Source organism: Trachinotus anak, unplaced genomic scaffold (genome assembly GCF_046630095.1).
Source record: "Trachinotus anak isolate AG129_WGS33_773 ecotype Australia unplaced genomic scaffold, CSIRO_AGI_Tana_v1 ptg000004l, whole genome shotgun sequence".
NCBI lineage: Eukaryota > Metazoa > Chordata > Actinopteri > Carangiformes > Carangidae > Trachinotus > Trachinotus anak.
Window position 1 is genome coordinate 16357541 of NW_027273855.1, and position 16668 is coordinate 16374208.

Consider the following 16668-nt stretch of genomic DNA (forward strand, 5'->3'; position numbering starts at 1 on the left):
GTGAGATGGAAAGAAAAGAATGAAACAGGGAGTGGTGCACTCTCGCTTTATTCAGCTGTGTATGAAGGGAAACTTGAAAATTTGAGTGATGGCAGAAACAAAAGAATAATGTGGAATAAAGTGTGACCAAAATAAAACCAAGGGAAAGAGCAGGAGTACTTCAGCAGCAATACAAAGGGGTGTAAAGGGGCATGCTGCATATTCATGAATATCTTCCTATTACTACCCATCAGCTACACCTCCTCTCTCTCCCATCCCCAGTTTCATACTCATAATACTCTTGGCCTGGATACATAATACAGAGTTTATCATTCATCCCCCTGCTGAGCTATTGTTAGCTCTATAGCATAACTCACTATGTCTTTACAGTGAGTCTATGTTTTGTGTTTGCAGTATGTGTGTGTGTCAGGATATAATGGCCTCAGTCAACCATGTTAACAGTGCACAGTGGCCCTGAACGTTCATATTACTTTTGTTTCAAAACAGAGCAGCATCAAAAGAAAAGCACACACCCTGTGGTACAAACACATACAGATGCTAAGCAGGCACTAAGAAACCACCACAGCAGCTTACTTAAGCTAGTCGCAGCTGCTTTGCACACATATACACGGATGCAAATACACACACAGACAGACACACACTGAGTACTGACCAGTGAAGCGCGTCGTAGCCTGCGGCTCATGGGTTTGTCAAAGGGCGGGCTGTTCATGGCAAACTTCTCCAAGTAGCCCTCCGGTAGCCTGATATCAGCTGGGAGAGACAAACGTTTGTTTATGTCCTGAAAGAGAGGAATTCAAAAGGAAGAAAGAAAGGTTCATAAGTGTTGTAATACATCAACCCCATGCTGACTGCCTTCTCAAATTGTAACCTGTAATCATATGACAGCAGCATAGCAATTCAAATGTATAGCATAAAGGCCCAAACATAAGATGACATATCCTAAATCAATCAAAGCAGTATAACAATAAAGGATATTTGGCATCTTTTAATGTTAGCTGCAATAATCTTGTACTTTTAGCTGTGATAATAAAAAATAATAAAATAATAACATTTCTAAATTGAGTTAAATAAAGTTGAGTAAAGATGACTAACATGACTTCACATCTCAAACAATCTCAACATTAAAATGATGATCATTAACTCATTAGCCATTTGACAGTGTCTTTGATGACTCTGATTTGACTGATCATGATCAAGCTCCAAAGTTCTCTCTCAAGCCTTGGTTACTTCTTCTTCTTTTGAGACACAGAAATTAGGTTTCACCAGACGTCTCCCCTGGCAAAGAGTTTGTCCAGTGACAGCAGCTCCAGTCAAATACAAACCTTTGGTTTACTGGTGCCATCTGCTCTTGTGAATGAATGACAATGTGAATGACAGTTACAACTAGTAAGTCTGAATGAAAGGCCAAATACAAGGCGACCACATGATGGGACCCTTTCCAAACAAGTTGCTGGAAAGTTTCAAACTAATTTTCAGAATAAATTGTTGGCAGAGTGAGAGGGTTGGCACACCTCTGTTCCCAAGCTCACAAACTCATCTGGAGCACATCTGGAATCCATCTTTTTGTTATTAAATATGTCTTCTGCCTAAAGTAGCTGACTTCTTGAGCGTACCATTCACTTGTGAAGATTAGAATTTCAGTGAGAAATTGTGGGAAAAACATTGAGTGGGTCTCTTGCCTATGATGACCCAATTTTTATGCCTTAATTTGAGAATTTCACAAAACCTTGTACTTGGGTCACTGTGGTATTTTTGTTTTTGACTGAATTTTACCACGGAGCATGTGTTAAGTGAATACCTCTGACAAAACTACTCCACATCAGCTGGAATAACTCTCACTTCCCATCCCTCACTGAAATGCAATTTGTGTGACATCACTTTCACCACAATGCATCACTACTATATGCTACCCATGTAGGACATGTTCACTGGCAAGGTGCCAATCACACGTTGTTTCCATGGCAGCGGTGGTTGGCCCAGTCCCAGCAGCCCCATGGTATGTGTCCTCAATGTGAGTGTGTGAATTGATGTGTGTGTTTACATGTGATCCTTAGTGGGAGCACAGAGTAGTGTGTGTGCCTGAAGATGAAAGGCAGAGGGATTTTATGCCTGTAATGGTTTTATCTGAGCTCACTGGCTAACATAACATAACATGCAGTATTACATACAAGCAGTCACCCCAAAGGACGGTGACACACACCACGTTTTCAAACACTGAAAACGTCAGGCAATGCTCTGCAAACTGCATATGCACATTATGAAAAATAAGCCATGCAACACATGCACTGGCAAGACCAACAGACTTTGAGTAATTTCCACATTTTTGAGCTCCACTGAACATCTGATTCATAAAAGAGTAAAACACAAGAACGTATGAAAAAACAACACACTAAAGCATATTGCTACCACAAAACTCAGAACTTTTTCACAAATGTATATTTATCTTTCATACAATTCATAAAGCCAAAACAATAGATCTTCACATGTGCCCTCCCCATGCTCCTTTTCAAAAGGACACTGGACACAATTTTACAAAGACACTGACGCTCATGCCCTGTTATTCATGGGTATAGGCTGACTAAAGACCCACATATAAACACACACGTGCCCCCATACTCACAATGCAGAACAGCTCTAGTAGCTCCCTCATTGTCCTCCTTAAACGTGTCTTTCTATACATTCACACACACGCTCTTTCAACGATGCATGTCTCTGACCTACCACATGACTGCACACACACTGACAGAGAGAGAGAGAGGGAGAGAGAGAGAGAGAGAGAGAGAGAGAGAGGAGAAAGAGAGAGGGTGGCACTGGGGTAGAGTGCCATCCACATGCTCAGAAGAGGAGGAGGAGGAAAAAAAGAGGAGGAGGAGGAGGGGAAAGCCTGAGCGGAGGAGAGAGGAATGGACAGATTCCTGAGGGGAGAAAGGCAGAAGGGGGGAAGGGGTGAACAGAGGGGGGTGGCTGAGGAGAAACATTGTTTTTCTGTTCTCCACCATCATTTTGTCCTCCATCTCTCATTCTCCCTCTTCTCTCTTATCACCTCCTGGGCTCTGTTCCTCTGCTTCCCCCCTGTCTTTGTCAAACCAATAATTATTCCTACTTCCATAATTACTCTCTCACCCCAGTATTTTCCTGTCCTTCACTGCCCCCTCCCTCTCTTCTTTCTCTCTCTGTGGTAAACAGGGTCTAAATTAGTCCCTTCCACTGTTAACAGCAGTCAGAGGCAGCAGCCTGTGTGTCCAGAGGCATTTCCCGTAATACTGCTGCGCTCATCACTCTGCAACTCCTTTCAACAGGCACACACATACGCACACACAGTGTGACTGAGACATGAGCACCTACTCAGGGATGTGGCAAAATAAAGCAACAAATGGCAACTAAACCTGTCCACAGATAGGACACATGCACTAACACAGACACACAACTTAATGTATGTTAAATATGGTCACGAAAACCCCAAATCATTCTCAGCAGTACATACAGTGGTCCACTACATTATACATTGGGTTCACAATTTTTTAGCTATGTCTGCTGAGAATAACTAACCCTAATTATTGCAATGATGTAATCCCACAACCAAAAGAAGAACAAATGGTCACTTACTGTGAGGCAACTACCACTTGCTCAAACAAGGAGAAAACTGAAATTTCGATGGTTTCCAGATAAAAGGAATGACCTGTCTAGTGTCTGAATTAGCTTTTTCACCATTGTTTATAAGACAATATTATCCTAATAAAATCCTGACAGTGGATCTATGAGGCCAATCCTGATATCATGATTTTTTTAAACAAAAACACAACATTAAAAAACAAAAAGAATAAAATAAACTTTCTGGTGGACAAACCATGAAGACAGCACTGTTTCTAAACTGCCTCAAACCCAGTTTGGTACTTAGTTACTGCAATTTCTTGTTGTTAATTGGCAAACATATATATCTGAAGTAAGCCAAAGCCAGTATATAGGCCTATCCAATTTACCAGTACATCTGACAGACTGTATGGTGCTCTATATAGCATACATATAATGTGTAGTCAATAGTGAAAGAGTGAATGCTTTCAGACAGAGCCCAGGTGTAATTTGTGACATCACTGTTGAATCCCAGTGAATAATGTTGTGTCCAGGTGTGCTCTCCTCTGGATAGATGTGTGAGTGCAGTAGGCCTGGTGTGTGTGTGTGTGTGTGTGTGTAGCAGGTGTATCCTGGCTTGCCGTACCTCATTAGAAATGCGCCGATGGTGGTTGTTCCTCATCCGGACCCTGACTGGACTCTGGACCTCATCAGAAGACGTCCCAGATGCCTGGTCACTCTCTCCATCGGAACCCATCTTCACATTCTCATGGACAATTCCTATAAAACACACACAGACACAAACATACACAAGCAGACTATTACTGACAGGAATTTTAGTCTGTAGCATTCTACTGACGGAGAAACCATATGTGAGCTGAATATTTTTCATTCATTTGTATTCATTTCAATCATCTCAGATCTTTTGGACTGCTGTTTTGTTTTTTTTAATGACATTAACGCTCATTTAGTCTATTCTCCTTCTCCATTGCACTCTCCATCAGAGGATACAACCTTTTGTCTTTCTTACAATTTCATTCACCCCTCTGTGAAAACGATAGTAGGGTCCCAATCCCCAGATGATGGATTGTACCACCAGCCATGCAGGGGTGTTAGGCGAGTAATACCATTGGTAAGATGAGGAGGTCTGAGATTAATATTACCCTTCATGCAATGGGAGCTTTCCTGTCTCTGCCTGCCACCCCCCACCTCCCCCACCTCCCCCACCTCCCCCAACACCCCCAACACCCCCCCCCCAGAATCCATCTGATTAATGAGTCACGGTGCTGCAGACAGGACTGCCTCCTTCAGTGGTGTGTGAGTAAATGTGGGGGAAGGGTTTCTCCGCTGTATCATGCCTGATAGCTCTCAAGTCTGGGTCATGTGCAGCACATACAGTATGTGTGAGTGGTCAGCGTGTGTGTGTGCGTGCACGCACATTTGTGTTGTGTTTGGGGTAGGAACTTGACACATGTCAGAACTCACTCCTTTACGCTAGTAACATCTTACTTTACCATCATCTGCTGTTTATACTTCAAACAGCCACCATCAGCACAGGGGAAGGAGATAGAGGGAAGATTAGGAGATCAGGGGAGGATGGCTTTGGTGAGAAGTGATGAAGTAGAAAGAAAAATAAGTCCCTTGAGTGACTGTGACACCTCAGCCATAGGCTTGAACGACTGCGGGCCAGATAGGTAAAGCTATTTATTATAGTGCACTGTCTGTCAGCTGCAAAGCAGGGCGACACCACCTCAGGCTGATTCTAGGTCATTTATGTGTCTCTTTCATGTAGTCAAGATTAGGATTTGAGAAATGCAGGCTGATCTACAGATTCTGGCCTAAAGTGGATAAGATGAATTATGGACTCAACAAAATAAAGCAAACAATCTTTTCAGCACAGCTTTTTTTTTTTTTTACTTTTTATAGCCTAGAGTGCAAAATGGATTTCTGAAATTTTAAGCACTGCTAAAAGCACAATATAATATGCACTTACTGGAAAATATTTGTCAGCAATATACAGTATGTCATCCTCTGACTGTGTACTTCCCCCAAAATTTAAAAACTCTATTATTTACCTACTGTAAACTCAACCCTTCCATAAACCTTCTAAAAAGCCATGAAAACTATTTATACACTTTGAATCATTCGAATTATGTCAGAGATTTTCTTATTGACACAAACAGTCAACTACCTGTATAGATCCCAGATGTTAATTTCAGCCTACATCTGTCCACTGGTCCAACTACCCGTTGACAAAAGCAGCATATGCTCATTCACAAAACAACCCAAACATAATCCATCTGTGTAGTTCCTTAGTAAACTGTTTTGTAGTCATTTAATTCTGATCTCAAGTCAGATGTACCGGCTGTGGCCTTAAATCCAGACACAAAGATACAGGGTTTGTATATAGAACAGCTTGGTAGGAAAACTGAGCAATGGGTAGTCATATCAGGAATCAACCCTCACAACCCTGATGGTGAAACTTTAAACTCAAGGTAACTGACACCAGAGTGAGGGAAAATTGATCCAGGATATCTACATACTGACAGACGCACACACATGACCACACACTCTTGACGAGTGTGAGTATCCAGTACTCCTATTATGTCACGGGTCTTTCTCACTTTCTGAAAGGTCTTGAGCTTGTCTGTTTGTGTAAACAGTCGGGCAGATGTGGGTGCATCTGACAGGTCGACTGGAAGGAAAATTCCATCACCTGAGCCCCCGAAACAACATACTACAATAATGTGCTGCTAACACATGCAGCATGTGCATTCGTCTCTCACATACTGGCTTCTCCAACACACTTTCTCTCCTCCAAATAAACACAAATTCACATGTACATCCTAATCACACGGGACAATCTTTTCCAGTCTCCTGCAGGTTCTTTCTGCTCCATTTCCATAGCAGACTAAGAGCAGACAGTAAATGTCATGAGCCACACCTGCCCCCCTGTGTGCAGCCCGGCTGGCCTAGATAGGGTTGCTGACTCCCTGCTAGCAGGTCTGGAAGACTGAGTGGGCTGCTTTTAGAAAAATCCTTACCAACTTTGCATGTACTCCACTTAGCTGGAAATCCATCGCTGGCAAATGTTGGCAGCGTCTCAGATAATGATTGAAAAGCCAGTGGAAAGGATGTTAAAAGAAGTAAAGTAAGTGTAAGATTCACTTCAGAAGTCCTTCAAAGAGTAATGGAAATCTTGGGATTTCTTTTGTCAAAAGTGTTCACTCTGCAAGGCCAGAAATCGAGTTCAGTGGGTTGCTCAAGGGTGCAATGGTAGAATGAATAGTTGCTAGTTTGTTACAAGTCTTTGAACTTAACTTCGCTCTTTTCCTCTTAGGCTAAGATTTCTCAAACACTTTCTAAGCCTGGGACACCAGACTGTCTGATGTTGGCATGAGTGGCAGGAATACAGATACTGCAGTCCGTGTGCTGACAAGCAAATGAATAAAAAATTCAAAAGAAGAACTTGAAGGACTCTTCACTTCCCTGAGGAGCTCATGGGATCCTTGAAGATAACCACACACATTGCCCTGAGCCAACCCACTGCATGTCTAATCTTTAAACGAGCCACATAAAGGAGATAATATTTTTCAAATTAATACGTTTAAGATGTTCAAAGTTGTAGGATCAGCAAATTCTGAGAGAAAGGTACTTAGCATAATTCTTTGTAATTAATAAAACCTCAGGACACTTGTTTGATCTTTATTTATGTCACATGGATTCATTTCAATATCATCTATTGAAACATATTTTACCAAAATCTATTAAAGTCATATATATTGTCATAAAACTGCTGTTATCTGATAAGTATATTCTTGGACCTGGACGTGAGGAAATAGGATCAGAATGTAGATGAACCTGATGATGAAGATAAAAGTGATGACACTCACCAATACGGTTTCCTGGAGGACGGCATGAGTCCAGCACTCGAAGCATACGGAAAGGTGACAGCCTCAGCGGGGTGTCTCTCTCCCCCATTCTCACCCCCTCTCCCATTCTAGCCTCCCCCGTTTTAGAGTCTGCCACCCTGGGAGCACGAGCAGAGCACCCTTGGGGGTTGCCTGACATATCCATTGTTCCAGAGGACTGAAAGTGTTACAGCTGAAAGTGCGTATAAAAATTCAAAAATACATTTCACAAAGAGATTTAGGAAAAAAAAAAAGAATCCAGGCCTTTTCAAGGCATTGAGCCCATCTCAGTTCAGTCTTGGTGCCCAGTCAACTGGTCTGGGTGGGACCCAGGGTTTAGGAGCTGTAACTTCAGGCTGCCTTATTACCTCCAGGAGAACCCCATGCAGTCTTACATTGGGAGGACAGTGCAGACTGCACAGGCACACTAATCACAATGCAACAACTCCCTTGGCTACTACTCCACTTTAACTCTCTCTCTCCCTCTCTCACTCTGTGTTTTCCTGTAGACACTCCCTCTCTCTCTTTCTTGTTCTTTCTCTCTCCGCAGTCACACTCTGCTTGCTGACTAAGGAAGGTCAAACACTGTGCAGGTAGGCAAAATGCTGCAGAGACGGTCCAACACACACAAGCTGAAAACTGTTACACCCCATCATCTCCAAATAACAGGTGTTCTGTCTCCATCTATATGACTCACACTGAAACGCACACACAAGTACAGAGACCCAAACTTACAGCTCTGTGCAGGAGGAAAAACACTTTCATCTGTCTGGTGTTCAACTACCTGACCTCTTTCGCTTCCAGCTTTTCCTTGTGAGCTCTCTCCCTGGTTACTTTGTCATTTACAGTCAAGTGCTGTCGTCTCTTCCTCCTTCTCTGTCAGATCTCCTCCCTTTGTCCTCCTTGTTCTTCTACTGTTATTCAGCACGTCACTCTCTTCAGGCTGTTGTACCACTCTCCCTCTCTTCACTCCCCTCTCTCGATTGCTCCCTCCTTGCCTCTGGCACCCCTATCAGTGCTTTCAGTGTTGTCAGTCCTCCTGCTCCCTCCCTTCACCTTGTTATTACTCTCCTCCCTCTCATGTGATACCAATCTCTCTCTTCTCTCTCTCTCTCTCTCTCTCTCTCTCTGTCTCTCCCACCTCGCGTCTCTATCTCTCCCTCCCTCACTCTGCCTATCTCTGTCTGGGTCCAGAGATGGTGTTGAATATACAGTACAGTCCGCCTCTCTTTCTATTCAGGAGCCGATGACAACATTTTCTGCCTCATCAGCCTCTTCATTGCAATCCGTCTCTATTGCTCGATCTCATTCGCCTTCTCTCTCTTTCTCTCTTGCTCCTTCCCTCCTCTCCACCCTCTGCCTCCTCATCCCTATCGCTCTCTAGCGCAGAAATTGAAACCCTGAGGCTTCTGAATGACGCCTCCAGCACCCTAGCTTCATACATTCTCTCTACCTTCCTCTTTCCCTTTCTGCCTCCATCCTTCCCCACGGACCTACAGCATAGGCCATTATTCATGCTCAGCCCCCCCACACATGCCACCGCACATGCCTAATAAGACTGCACACATACGTGGCTCTGTCTCATACACCTGCAGAAGTACACACTCTGCACAATTACATTCCTTACACAAATCACAAACTATTCAGCAGGATGTAGAAGTGCTAACGCTGAAGAATGTTTTGCTGCAATTGAAAACACTCGTGTTTTCTTTGTGTTGATCCCAAACGTTCAGTCCACATAAAATATGCAATAGTGACTGATGGGGGCAGCATCACTAGCGTCGGTGTGTTTTATGTAGCATAACCAACATGCTTCAAGGTCCTATTACTACATTAAAGTTATCTTTTCCTGTTGCAACACAACACTGAGGGGGTCCATCTTATGTGACATGCTGAATAACAGCAATGGGCTGCGTTGTGATGACTTCACTAGTTGGAAGTTACACCTGTTATTACAGTCGCTACTGAAGATTTACAGTTTTCTAGTAAATAATCTTTTGGTGAAAACTAACTACATTTACCCATATGCTATACTGAAGTACAGTTACAAGGTACTTAACATGCCTATTTCCATTTTATGCTACTTTACACTTCCACTCCACTACATTTCAAAAGGAAATGTAGAAACAATTACCATACAACCTTTTTTTTGTGTATCTACCTGAATTGCATTAACCCTTTGGAGTTAATGAAGCATTCTACCTGTCTAAGTATCTATCTATTGTACTTTTTACTCAACTACATTTATTTAATTAAATAGATAGTGGTTACTTATCCAATTAGAATATTACATAATAAACAAATGATGGTTTATAACATATAATGCCTTGTCATAGATGAAACCAACCAACAATACAAAAAGCAGTTAAAATGACTTCCACCTCAACCAACTGCACCTATTGTTTACATAATAAATCAATAACAGGTTTATGATCCAATAATTCAGTCATATAAAAGTGACAGGAGTATTCTGCGTAGTGTGTACTTTTACTTGTGATACTTTACCCTAATTTGTTGCTAATGTATTTTTACTACTGTAGAAGTAGTAAGTAAAATTTTGAATACAGGAGTTTTACATGTAATGGACTATTTTTTTAGTATGGTTTCGTTACTTTTACTAAAGGGAATAATCTGAACAGTGAAGCTCAAATGTCTATTTCATGGGATCTTTAAAGAGTGAGTCATTTATTCAGACGAGTCTTTTATTCAGATTCAGATAAGATTACCCAATGGTAATGTATTTTGTAGAAACACTGCCTGATGGGAGCATCTTTCTTAAAAGGATGACAAAGGACAATTCAAGTGTAGTAAATGTTTGAGACAGATAATCCAGTGGATGTGCACATTTGATAAATATCCAACCACTACCAGTGCGGTGGCTGAATGCATATTTCCCTCTGTGTTTCTTATGGAACAGTGGACTTTGCCACCATAGAAACTAACATCAAAATAAGTGTTCACAGAACATTAATGCTTTGAATGGTCGCATCCAAAATGTCATCAAGATAAAGTATTAAATGCCATCTTTCCTAATAATATTCTCAAGGATTAATGCTTTAAAAAGCAGTTCTTGAAATGCGTTCAGCTACTGCAGGAGAAAACCTCACCTCTCCCTTCATGTCAATTATCAGGTTGTCTTGTGGGCTTAACTAACAAAACATATTCATGAAGAGAGGCTCACACACCCTACATGTCAATAATGATGCACTAATTATGAGACTGCTTACACAAACACACACACGCCAAGATGGAATGGTATAACTGGCTTCGATAAGTTTATATGTGAGATCATTGGCTTACTGCATACTTAACACATCTTGAAAACATTTTCAATCTAGCTAGGTGTGGAAGGTTCATTAAAATAAATATTTGGAGGACTTTGACTTAAACCTACATGTGATATACTTTGGTCTATTGCCTTTGGACTCATTATTTTATATGTTCAGTTAGATTTAAGTAAAGGATAATACCCATTTACAAGGCAATGACAGACATATATTGATGCAGAGTGCTGCATCCTTGAGCTTCAGGCTGTTTTAAACATCAAGGACAAAAGCTTACCAATCAACCCTTCACTCATTACTGTCTCCCTGTCTCTTTATATTCACAAGCGCGACTGTATACCAAAGATTTCTCTCTTGCTCTGCAGCCACCTCCACACAGCCTCTAACTCCTTTCAGGGTCTTATTCACTGTCACATTTTCTTGCCACCTTGTTTTAAACATCTTTATTTTCGTGTTTGCTTGGCTACATTTGAAATTCCAATTAAAATATACTGTTTTCATCATTTTTTTTACCATAAATACCGCAATCTGCCTCCAGACTAGTGAGACAATAAAAATCAAAGTGCATATAACATCCCTGAGGAGGATGCACGCAAACAGGAACACACACAAGGCTGTAGGGGGGTAGAATTTAGACTGCAGTAATTACCTCTAAACCTTTTATCTTCATCTAAGGAATCTTATTATTCAATTACTGGGACCAGAGTGCCTACTATGAGCTACCAGCTCCGTATGTCCCAGTCCCCAATGCCTCACCCCCTCCTCTCTTTCCTATATAGCTCTGAAAATCACCAAAATTCTTTAGTAACATCTTCCTTCAGCCTCAAGCAAGCAGCCATAACACACATAAAAGCCTACAAGACCAACTACATAAAAGGAGTCCACTCCATTGTTCTTATCAAACCCAGTCTGGGAGTGAGCGAAGAGAGTTAGTGTGAGCAAATGGAAGGCTAAGAGTGTAGGGAGAGAGGGAGAGAGCTAGAGCGATTAATGCAGTGTTAATGCATTACATTAAATCCCTGGCACAGACAAGGTCTCTCATGGTGTACAATACACAGGGAGAGATAAGGCTGGTCTGAAAAGCTTTTCCATCTTTTATCTTTTTCCCCATTCTGGTTTTATCTGGAGGTTAAATATAGCATTTTGATGTATGTGGTGAGAAAGAGAGAGATACAGAGACAGAGGAGAGAAAAGAACGAGAAGAGACATCTGTGACAGTATCAGAAATAGCAGCCTGCGACAGGTTTTGAGAAGAGTAGGCAGCTTTTCAGCAGAGTCCGCTCTCTCAGTAAAACAGATAGGAAGGCCGACTAACCCTCACCAGTTCAACTACAGATCTTCACCCAGAGAGAGAGGGAGATGAGGCAGTAGTGAAAACGAGTGCAGCGTTCATCTTTCCTGACTGTAAGTACAGTATGGTGGGAGTGGGTGTTGGCCCAGTTAGCAACAGATGAATCACAAACCAGTAAAAGCTCTCTGGCTCTGGCTACCGGCCAAACACTTCCAACATACACACATAACCCAGCGGTCGAAGCCACTTACACAGATGAAAAATGCATTTAATTGAATTTTCCTATGGATAGAAAGAGCCAAGTTAGAAAAAGACAGAGAGAGGAGAGAGAGAAAGAGAGGAAGGGTGGGTAATCTCTTTAGTGTGGGAGGAAAGGGAGATTGCATCATCATGTCGCTCTATTAAAGGGTGCGACGTGCTCTGACTGCTGAGTGGCACACAGTGAGTCAGCGAGACCAACCAGTGGGAAACACATGCACATACACGCTCACACAGTGTACCTCTTAACATTTCAAACTACACCTTATCAAGATTTTAATAATAGAATAGCATCTATTCTAGGTTCTGAGTCAAGCTGTGTCCTTTTTAGGGCTTTTCTAAGCTCTGGACAGCTGTGGACTCTCAGAACGTCAGACTGTGGGCTTCAGACTGGTACATTCACATATTTCTAAATATTACTGGTATTTCTCCATTAGAAGTAGACAAAAAACAAGTTGGTCCACTAGACAGCACTGATTATAGAATGTCCCACTCAGAACATGTCTTGGTCACAATTCTTTAAAAGACAAATTTAACCGAACCTTATGAAAAACATTTGCTTAAGCTTTCATGTAAAAAAATATATATATATATTGACCAGTCATTATTAGATTTGCTTAAACAAAATATTATTATATAATCAATATTCTTGGCCTCAAAAATCCAGTGTGAGTCAAGATCTGTTCTCTTAAACGGTACATTGGTAAATATTTTAGAAGTATCTATTCATCTGTATCAATACACTCCAGTGATGGTCATTAACCAACCCAAACACAGTGATATAAGTATAGATTTTGTTCTTATGATTCTTATAGCTTTGGTACGTTCTTGCGTTCTAACATTTGTCATGTTTAGTGTGCAACATTAACTCCATCCCCATTAGCATTTGCTGCATCCTACTACTGTTGTACTGGCACTGCTGCTGCTGCGGGGCTGGATAAAGCATCAATACTTTTTTGGAAGCAACCATTGAAAACCATCAAGTGTCTGAGTAGATTTGTAGAATAATTGACCCATTGTGTGATCAGATAGACTATTGCATTCAAGTGCTATTTAAGTGCTAAATGGAAAAAAACTGTTTATTAGTTTAAAAAAGTCAAAGTAAGGTATCAAAAATGTATTATTTCAGTATTGGTGCAGAAACATGGGTATTATAGTATATTACCAACAGTACTGAAAGTGTTCCAACGATGCCCATCCCAATGCTGCTGTCGCTATTTCTTTACAGGGATCATCCACTCTTATCATATTCTCAGCTTGCAGGATTGCAAACAACTGTGAGCTCCTGTTACAAGACTAGTTCTCTTGTCAGCCAGAGTTCAATGGAAGCAAGGAGTCTCGTTGTGGTCTATCTCCAGTTCATGCAGCCAAGGACCCAGGGGATACACAGCACAAAGCTAATATGAATCTTGAAGGAGCCATTGTGGAACTCTCTTCTACCACTGTGTCTGTCCTCCCTCCTTTAATCTGTACTTTTCATTTCTCCCTCCCTATCGCTCAGTCCCCCATAAATCAATCTCTTGCTCCTTTCTAAGCTCCATATCATTCTAAACCCATCCAGCATCCAGGTCTCCAGCTCCTCTCTTTCCCTCCATCCTTGACTTCCACTCCCTCACTCTGTCCCACTGCTCTTGATATAAGGCATTGTGCCACAGTGGGAAATGAGATTACTGGAATCCATAGAACCACGGACCACACGTTCCATTACATAATGCAGACAGACAGAAGGAAAAAGTGGTTGTGTGAGCATGTGGGTGTTGTGAACATGTGCATGTGTGTGTTTGTGTATGTTGGATTAAGGTCATTAGCATTTTAGCCTCCCATATTCATAGTAAATGGTGGGAGGATAGCCAAGTTGGGTCAGTAAATACGGTATTATACTCACTGAAAACCCACATATGTACATGCACACACTCAAGCACAAACACACACACGCCCATAAAATGGACATCAACATGACATCTGTGTGTGTGTGTGCGTGTGTGTGTGTGTGTGTGTGTGTGTGTGTGCGCGCATTTGTGCACATGTGTGAAATTTCCACCAACAGGTGGCAGTATTGCTCAGAATGGACACAGTTTCTTCTCACATATACAGCATGTGAAAATGACAGCTGAATATTAAGCTATTCTTAATGCATGCAAGTACAGAAAGCTACAGAAAAGTTGTCTTTACTGAACTACTGACACACAGAATAAGTGAAAATATGCAGAAAATGTTGTTATAACAAAGACAATGACAAAAGACAAACTTTACTGGGAATGAAACTGGAAACAATGTGTGGTGAGTGGTCAGTGGTGGAAATAGTACTCCAATTTTTAGTTAAGTAAAATGGTTAAAATACTACATTACAACAGTATACTACATACTAAAATACTACATTAAAAGTATTTATATTAAGAGTTTCCAAGTATGGTTTAATTTTTCAAGCTGGATGCATGCATACATCACTGTGTAAATGTATGTGTGTGTGTGTGTACCCAGAGATCCAGTTCTGTGCAGGCTCAGGTAGGCTCTGTCTCTTTCCAGCCCCCCACCTGGTTCTCTGCGGAGGGCGGTGCGGCCCAGATGACCAGCATATTGACGCAGGAAGGAGGGAGCACTATGGGAGGCAGGAGGGTGCATGGCGCACACCACCATGGGCTCTGAGACACATGATGCAGACGGACAGCCAGGGAGAGGGAGAAGACGAAGGGGTAAAAAAAAAAAAAAAAAAAAAGTGCCAGAGAAGGCAAGAAAGAAAAAGAGAAAGCGCAGAATCACAGCAGATTGACAAACAAGTGAGAGGAGAAAGAGGCCAAACAAGAAAAAGAAAGAGAGGGGTGAAAAGTTGAGGAACAGCAGAGGAAAGCAGCAAAATAGAAACAAGCAGATGACAGGAATTGTAGGAGGGAACAGAAGAAAAAGAGAAAGAGGAAAAGAGACAACACAAGGTCACACAGAGACCTGACACAGAAAGGTAGTAGAACATGTAGGAACAGTACAGTTGATAGATACAAGGGTGGGAATACATATAGTTGCTGTACTCGTGTTAGAAGGGGGACCAATCATGGCACAGAGTAAAAGAAGGCATGAGGCATGCATAGTGGAAAATATGTTGAGTCATCGACTGATCAAGACTGATTTTGAGCAACACAGTAAAAAAAGAAAGAGACACACACACACACACACACACACACAGAGGAAAAACTAGCAGACACACTGTAGGAATCAGGCCACAGAGAGAAGGGAGAAACCAAATCACAGATGGAAGGACTAGAATAGATATTTAGCTAATTAAATTAAAGTCTGCAGGTCAAAGTCAAGCTTATGGACAACAAAAATGACTTTTTCAAAGCAAAAATACTTTAACTGAATCCCTCGCAAATGTGTGGAACACCCTGTCAGCACGCATGCATCATCACCTTTCTTTCACATTCATTAGAATTAATGAATCCTTTTTGCAGAATGTGGGTGGCAGCCCACCTGTCACATCTCCTATCTTTCAAATAATACCTAATTTCCTACACATTGGAGTGTAAATTCCACTGTGATCCCTGAGCTTAGGGCTTAATTTTCCCTTAAATCCTCACAAGATTCCCTTCCAGTCTCTCACCTCCAGCAAGTCTTCAAAGAACACAGTGAAAGAACAGATACGAGGGCAGCACCAGCTTCAACATTGTTTCTAATTAGCACTTTGAAAAATGTGGGGAATGTTTTTTGCCACTCTTTTGCACAGTCTGACTAAGATATATAGGGACATGGGGGGTGATGCAGCAAAGGAAAAGGGCAAGACAAGATGATAAGTACAAGATGTATAGCACTGATTAAAGTTTAATGTCCCTCTCCTCCTCCTCTACATGACTTCCTCCATCCCAATCCCACTCTCTTCCTTGCTCCTTGCGCCCTCTGGAAATGTACTCAACAGCACTTGAGCTATTAAAGACGAAAGACAGGGGAGTAAAAATAGGAGAGGGAGGAGGAGGAGAGCAATGGCAGCGATTGAAATTAATCAGGTGAAGATGTGGATGTTGCAGCTCGGGAGCCGGAATAACAGCAACAACAAACAACACGCCTTGTTTCCAAACTGCAAGACAGCCAACACCTCTAGCCTAAAACACAGCACAGCTATATTTGGACAGTGAAAATTGGTTTTGTTTTTTTCCCTCACTGCCTGTCTATCTTTTCTCTTTCCTTTTCTCTGAGATAAAAGCATCTCCTGAAACACCAGCAACCTCACTTGCTCTTTTCTGCCTGATAGCAAGATAAAGATGTGAACATACACAAAGATGGATCACACTCGTATAATGTTTGTGTCAGGTGAGATCAGATTTTTTCCCAAAATGGGACCTGCAGTCCTGGAAGATGCCCACCAGAT

The 16668-nt window shown here is 41.7% G+C and overlaps 1 protein-coding gene across 5 annotated transcripts in view; it reads right to left on the reverse strand.

Moving 5' to 3' along the window:
- LOC139620659 (cyclin-dependent kinase 17-like) overlaps positions 1 to 16668 on the reverse strand; it is a 40252-nt gene that overhangs the window by 13836 nt on the left and 9748 nt on the right. For 2 of the 5 annotated variants that reach the window (XR_011690856.1, XM_071476414.1), the window contains 3 exons: positions 14792 to 14956; positions 4217 to 4350; positions 653 to 778 (listed from right to left, as the gene is read on the reverse strand). Coding sequence is in view for 3 of the 5 variants with exons in the window: in XM_071476414.1 (XP_071332515.1) it covers positions 653 to 778; positions 4217 to 4350; positions 14792 to 14956 (425 nt within the window). In the remaining 2 variants the exon portion in view is untranslated. Of the gene's footprint in view, positions 1 to 652; positions 779 to 4216; positions 4351 to 7463; positions 14734 to 14791; positions 14957 to 16668 lie in introns of those variants that run through there. The other 3 variants (XM_071476415.1, XM_071476416.1, XR_011690857.1) reach the window with 2 other exon arrangements.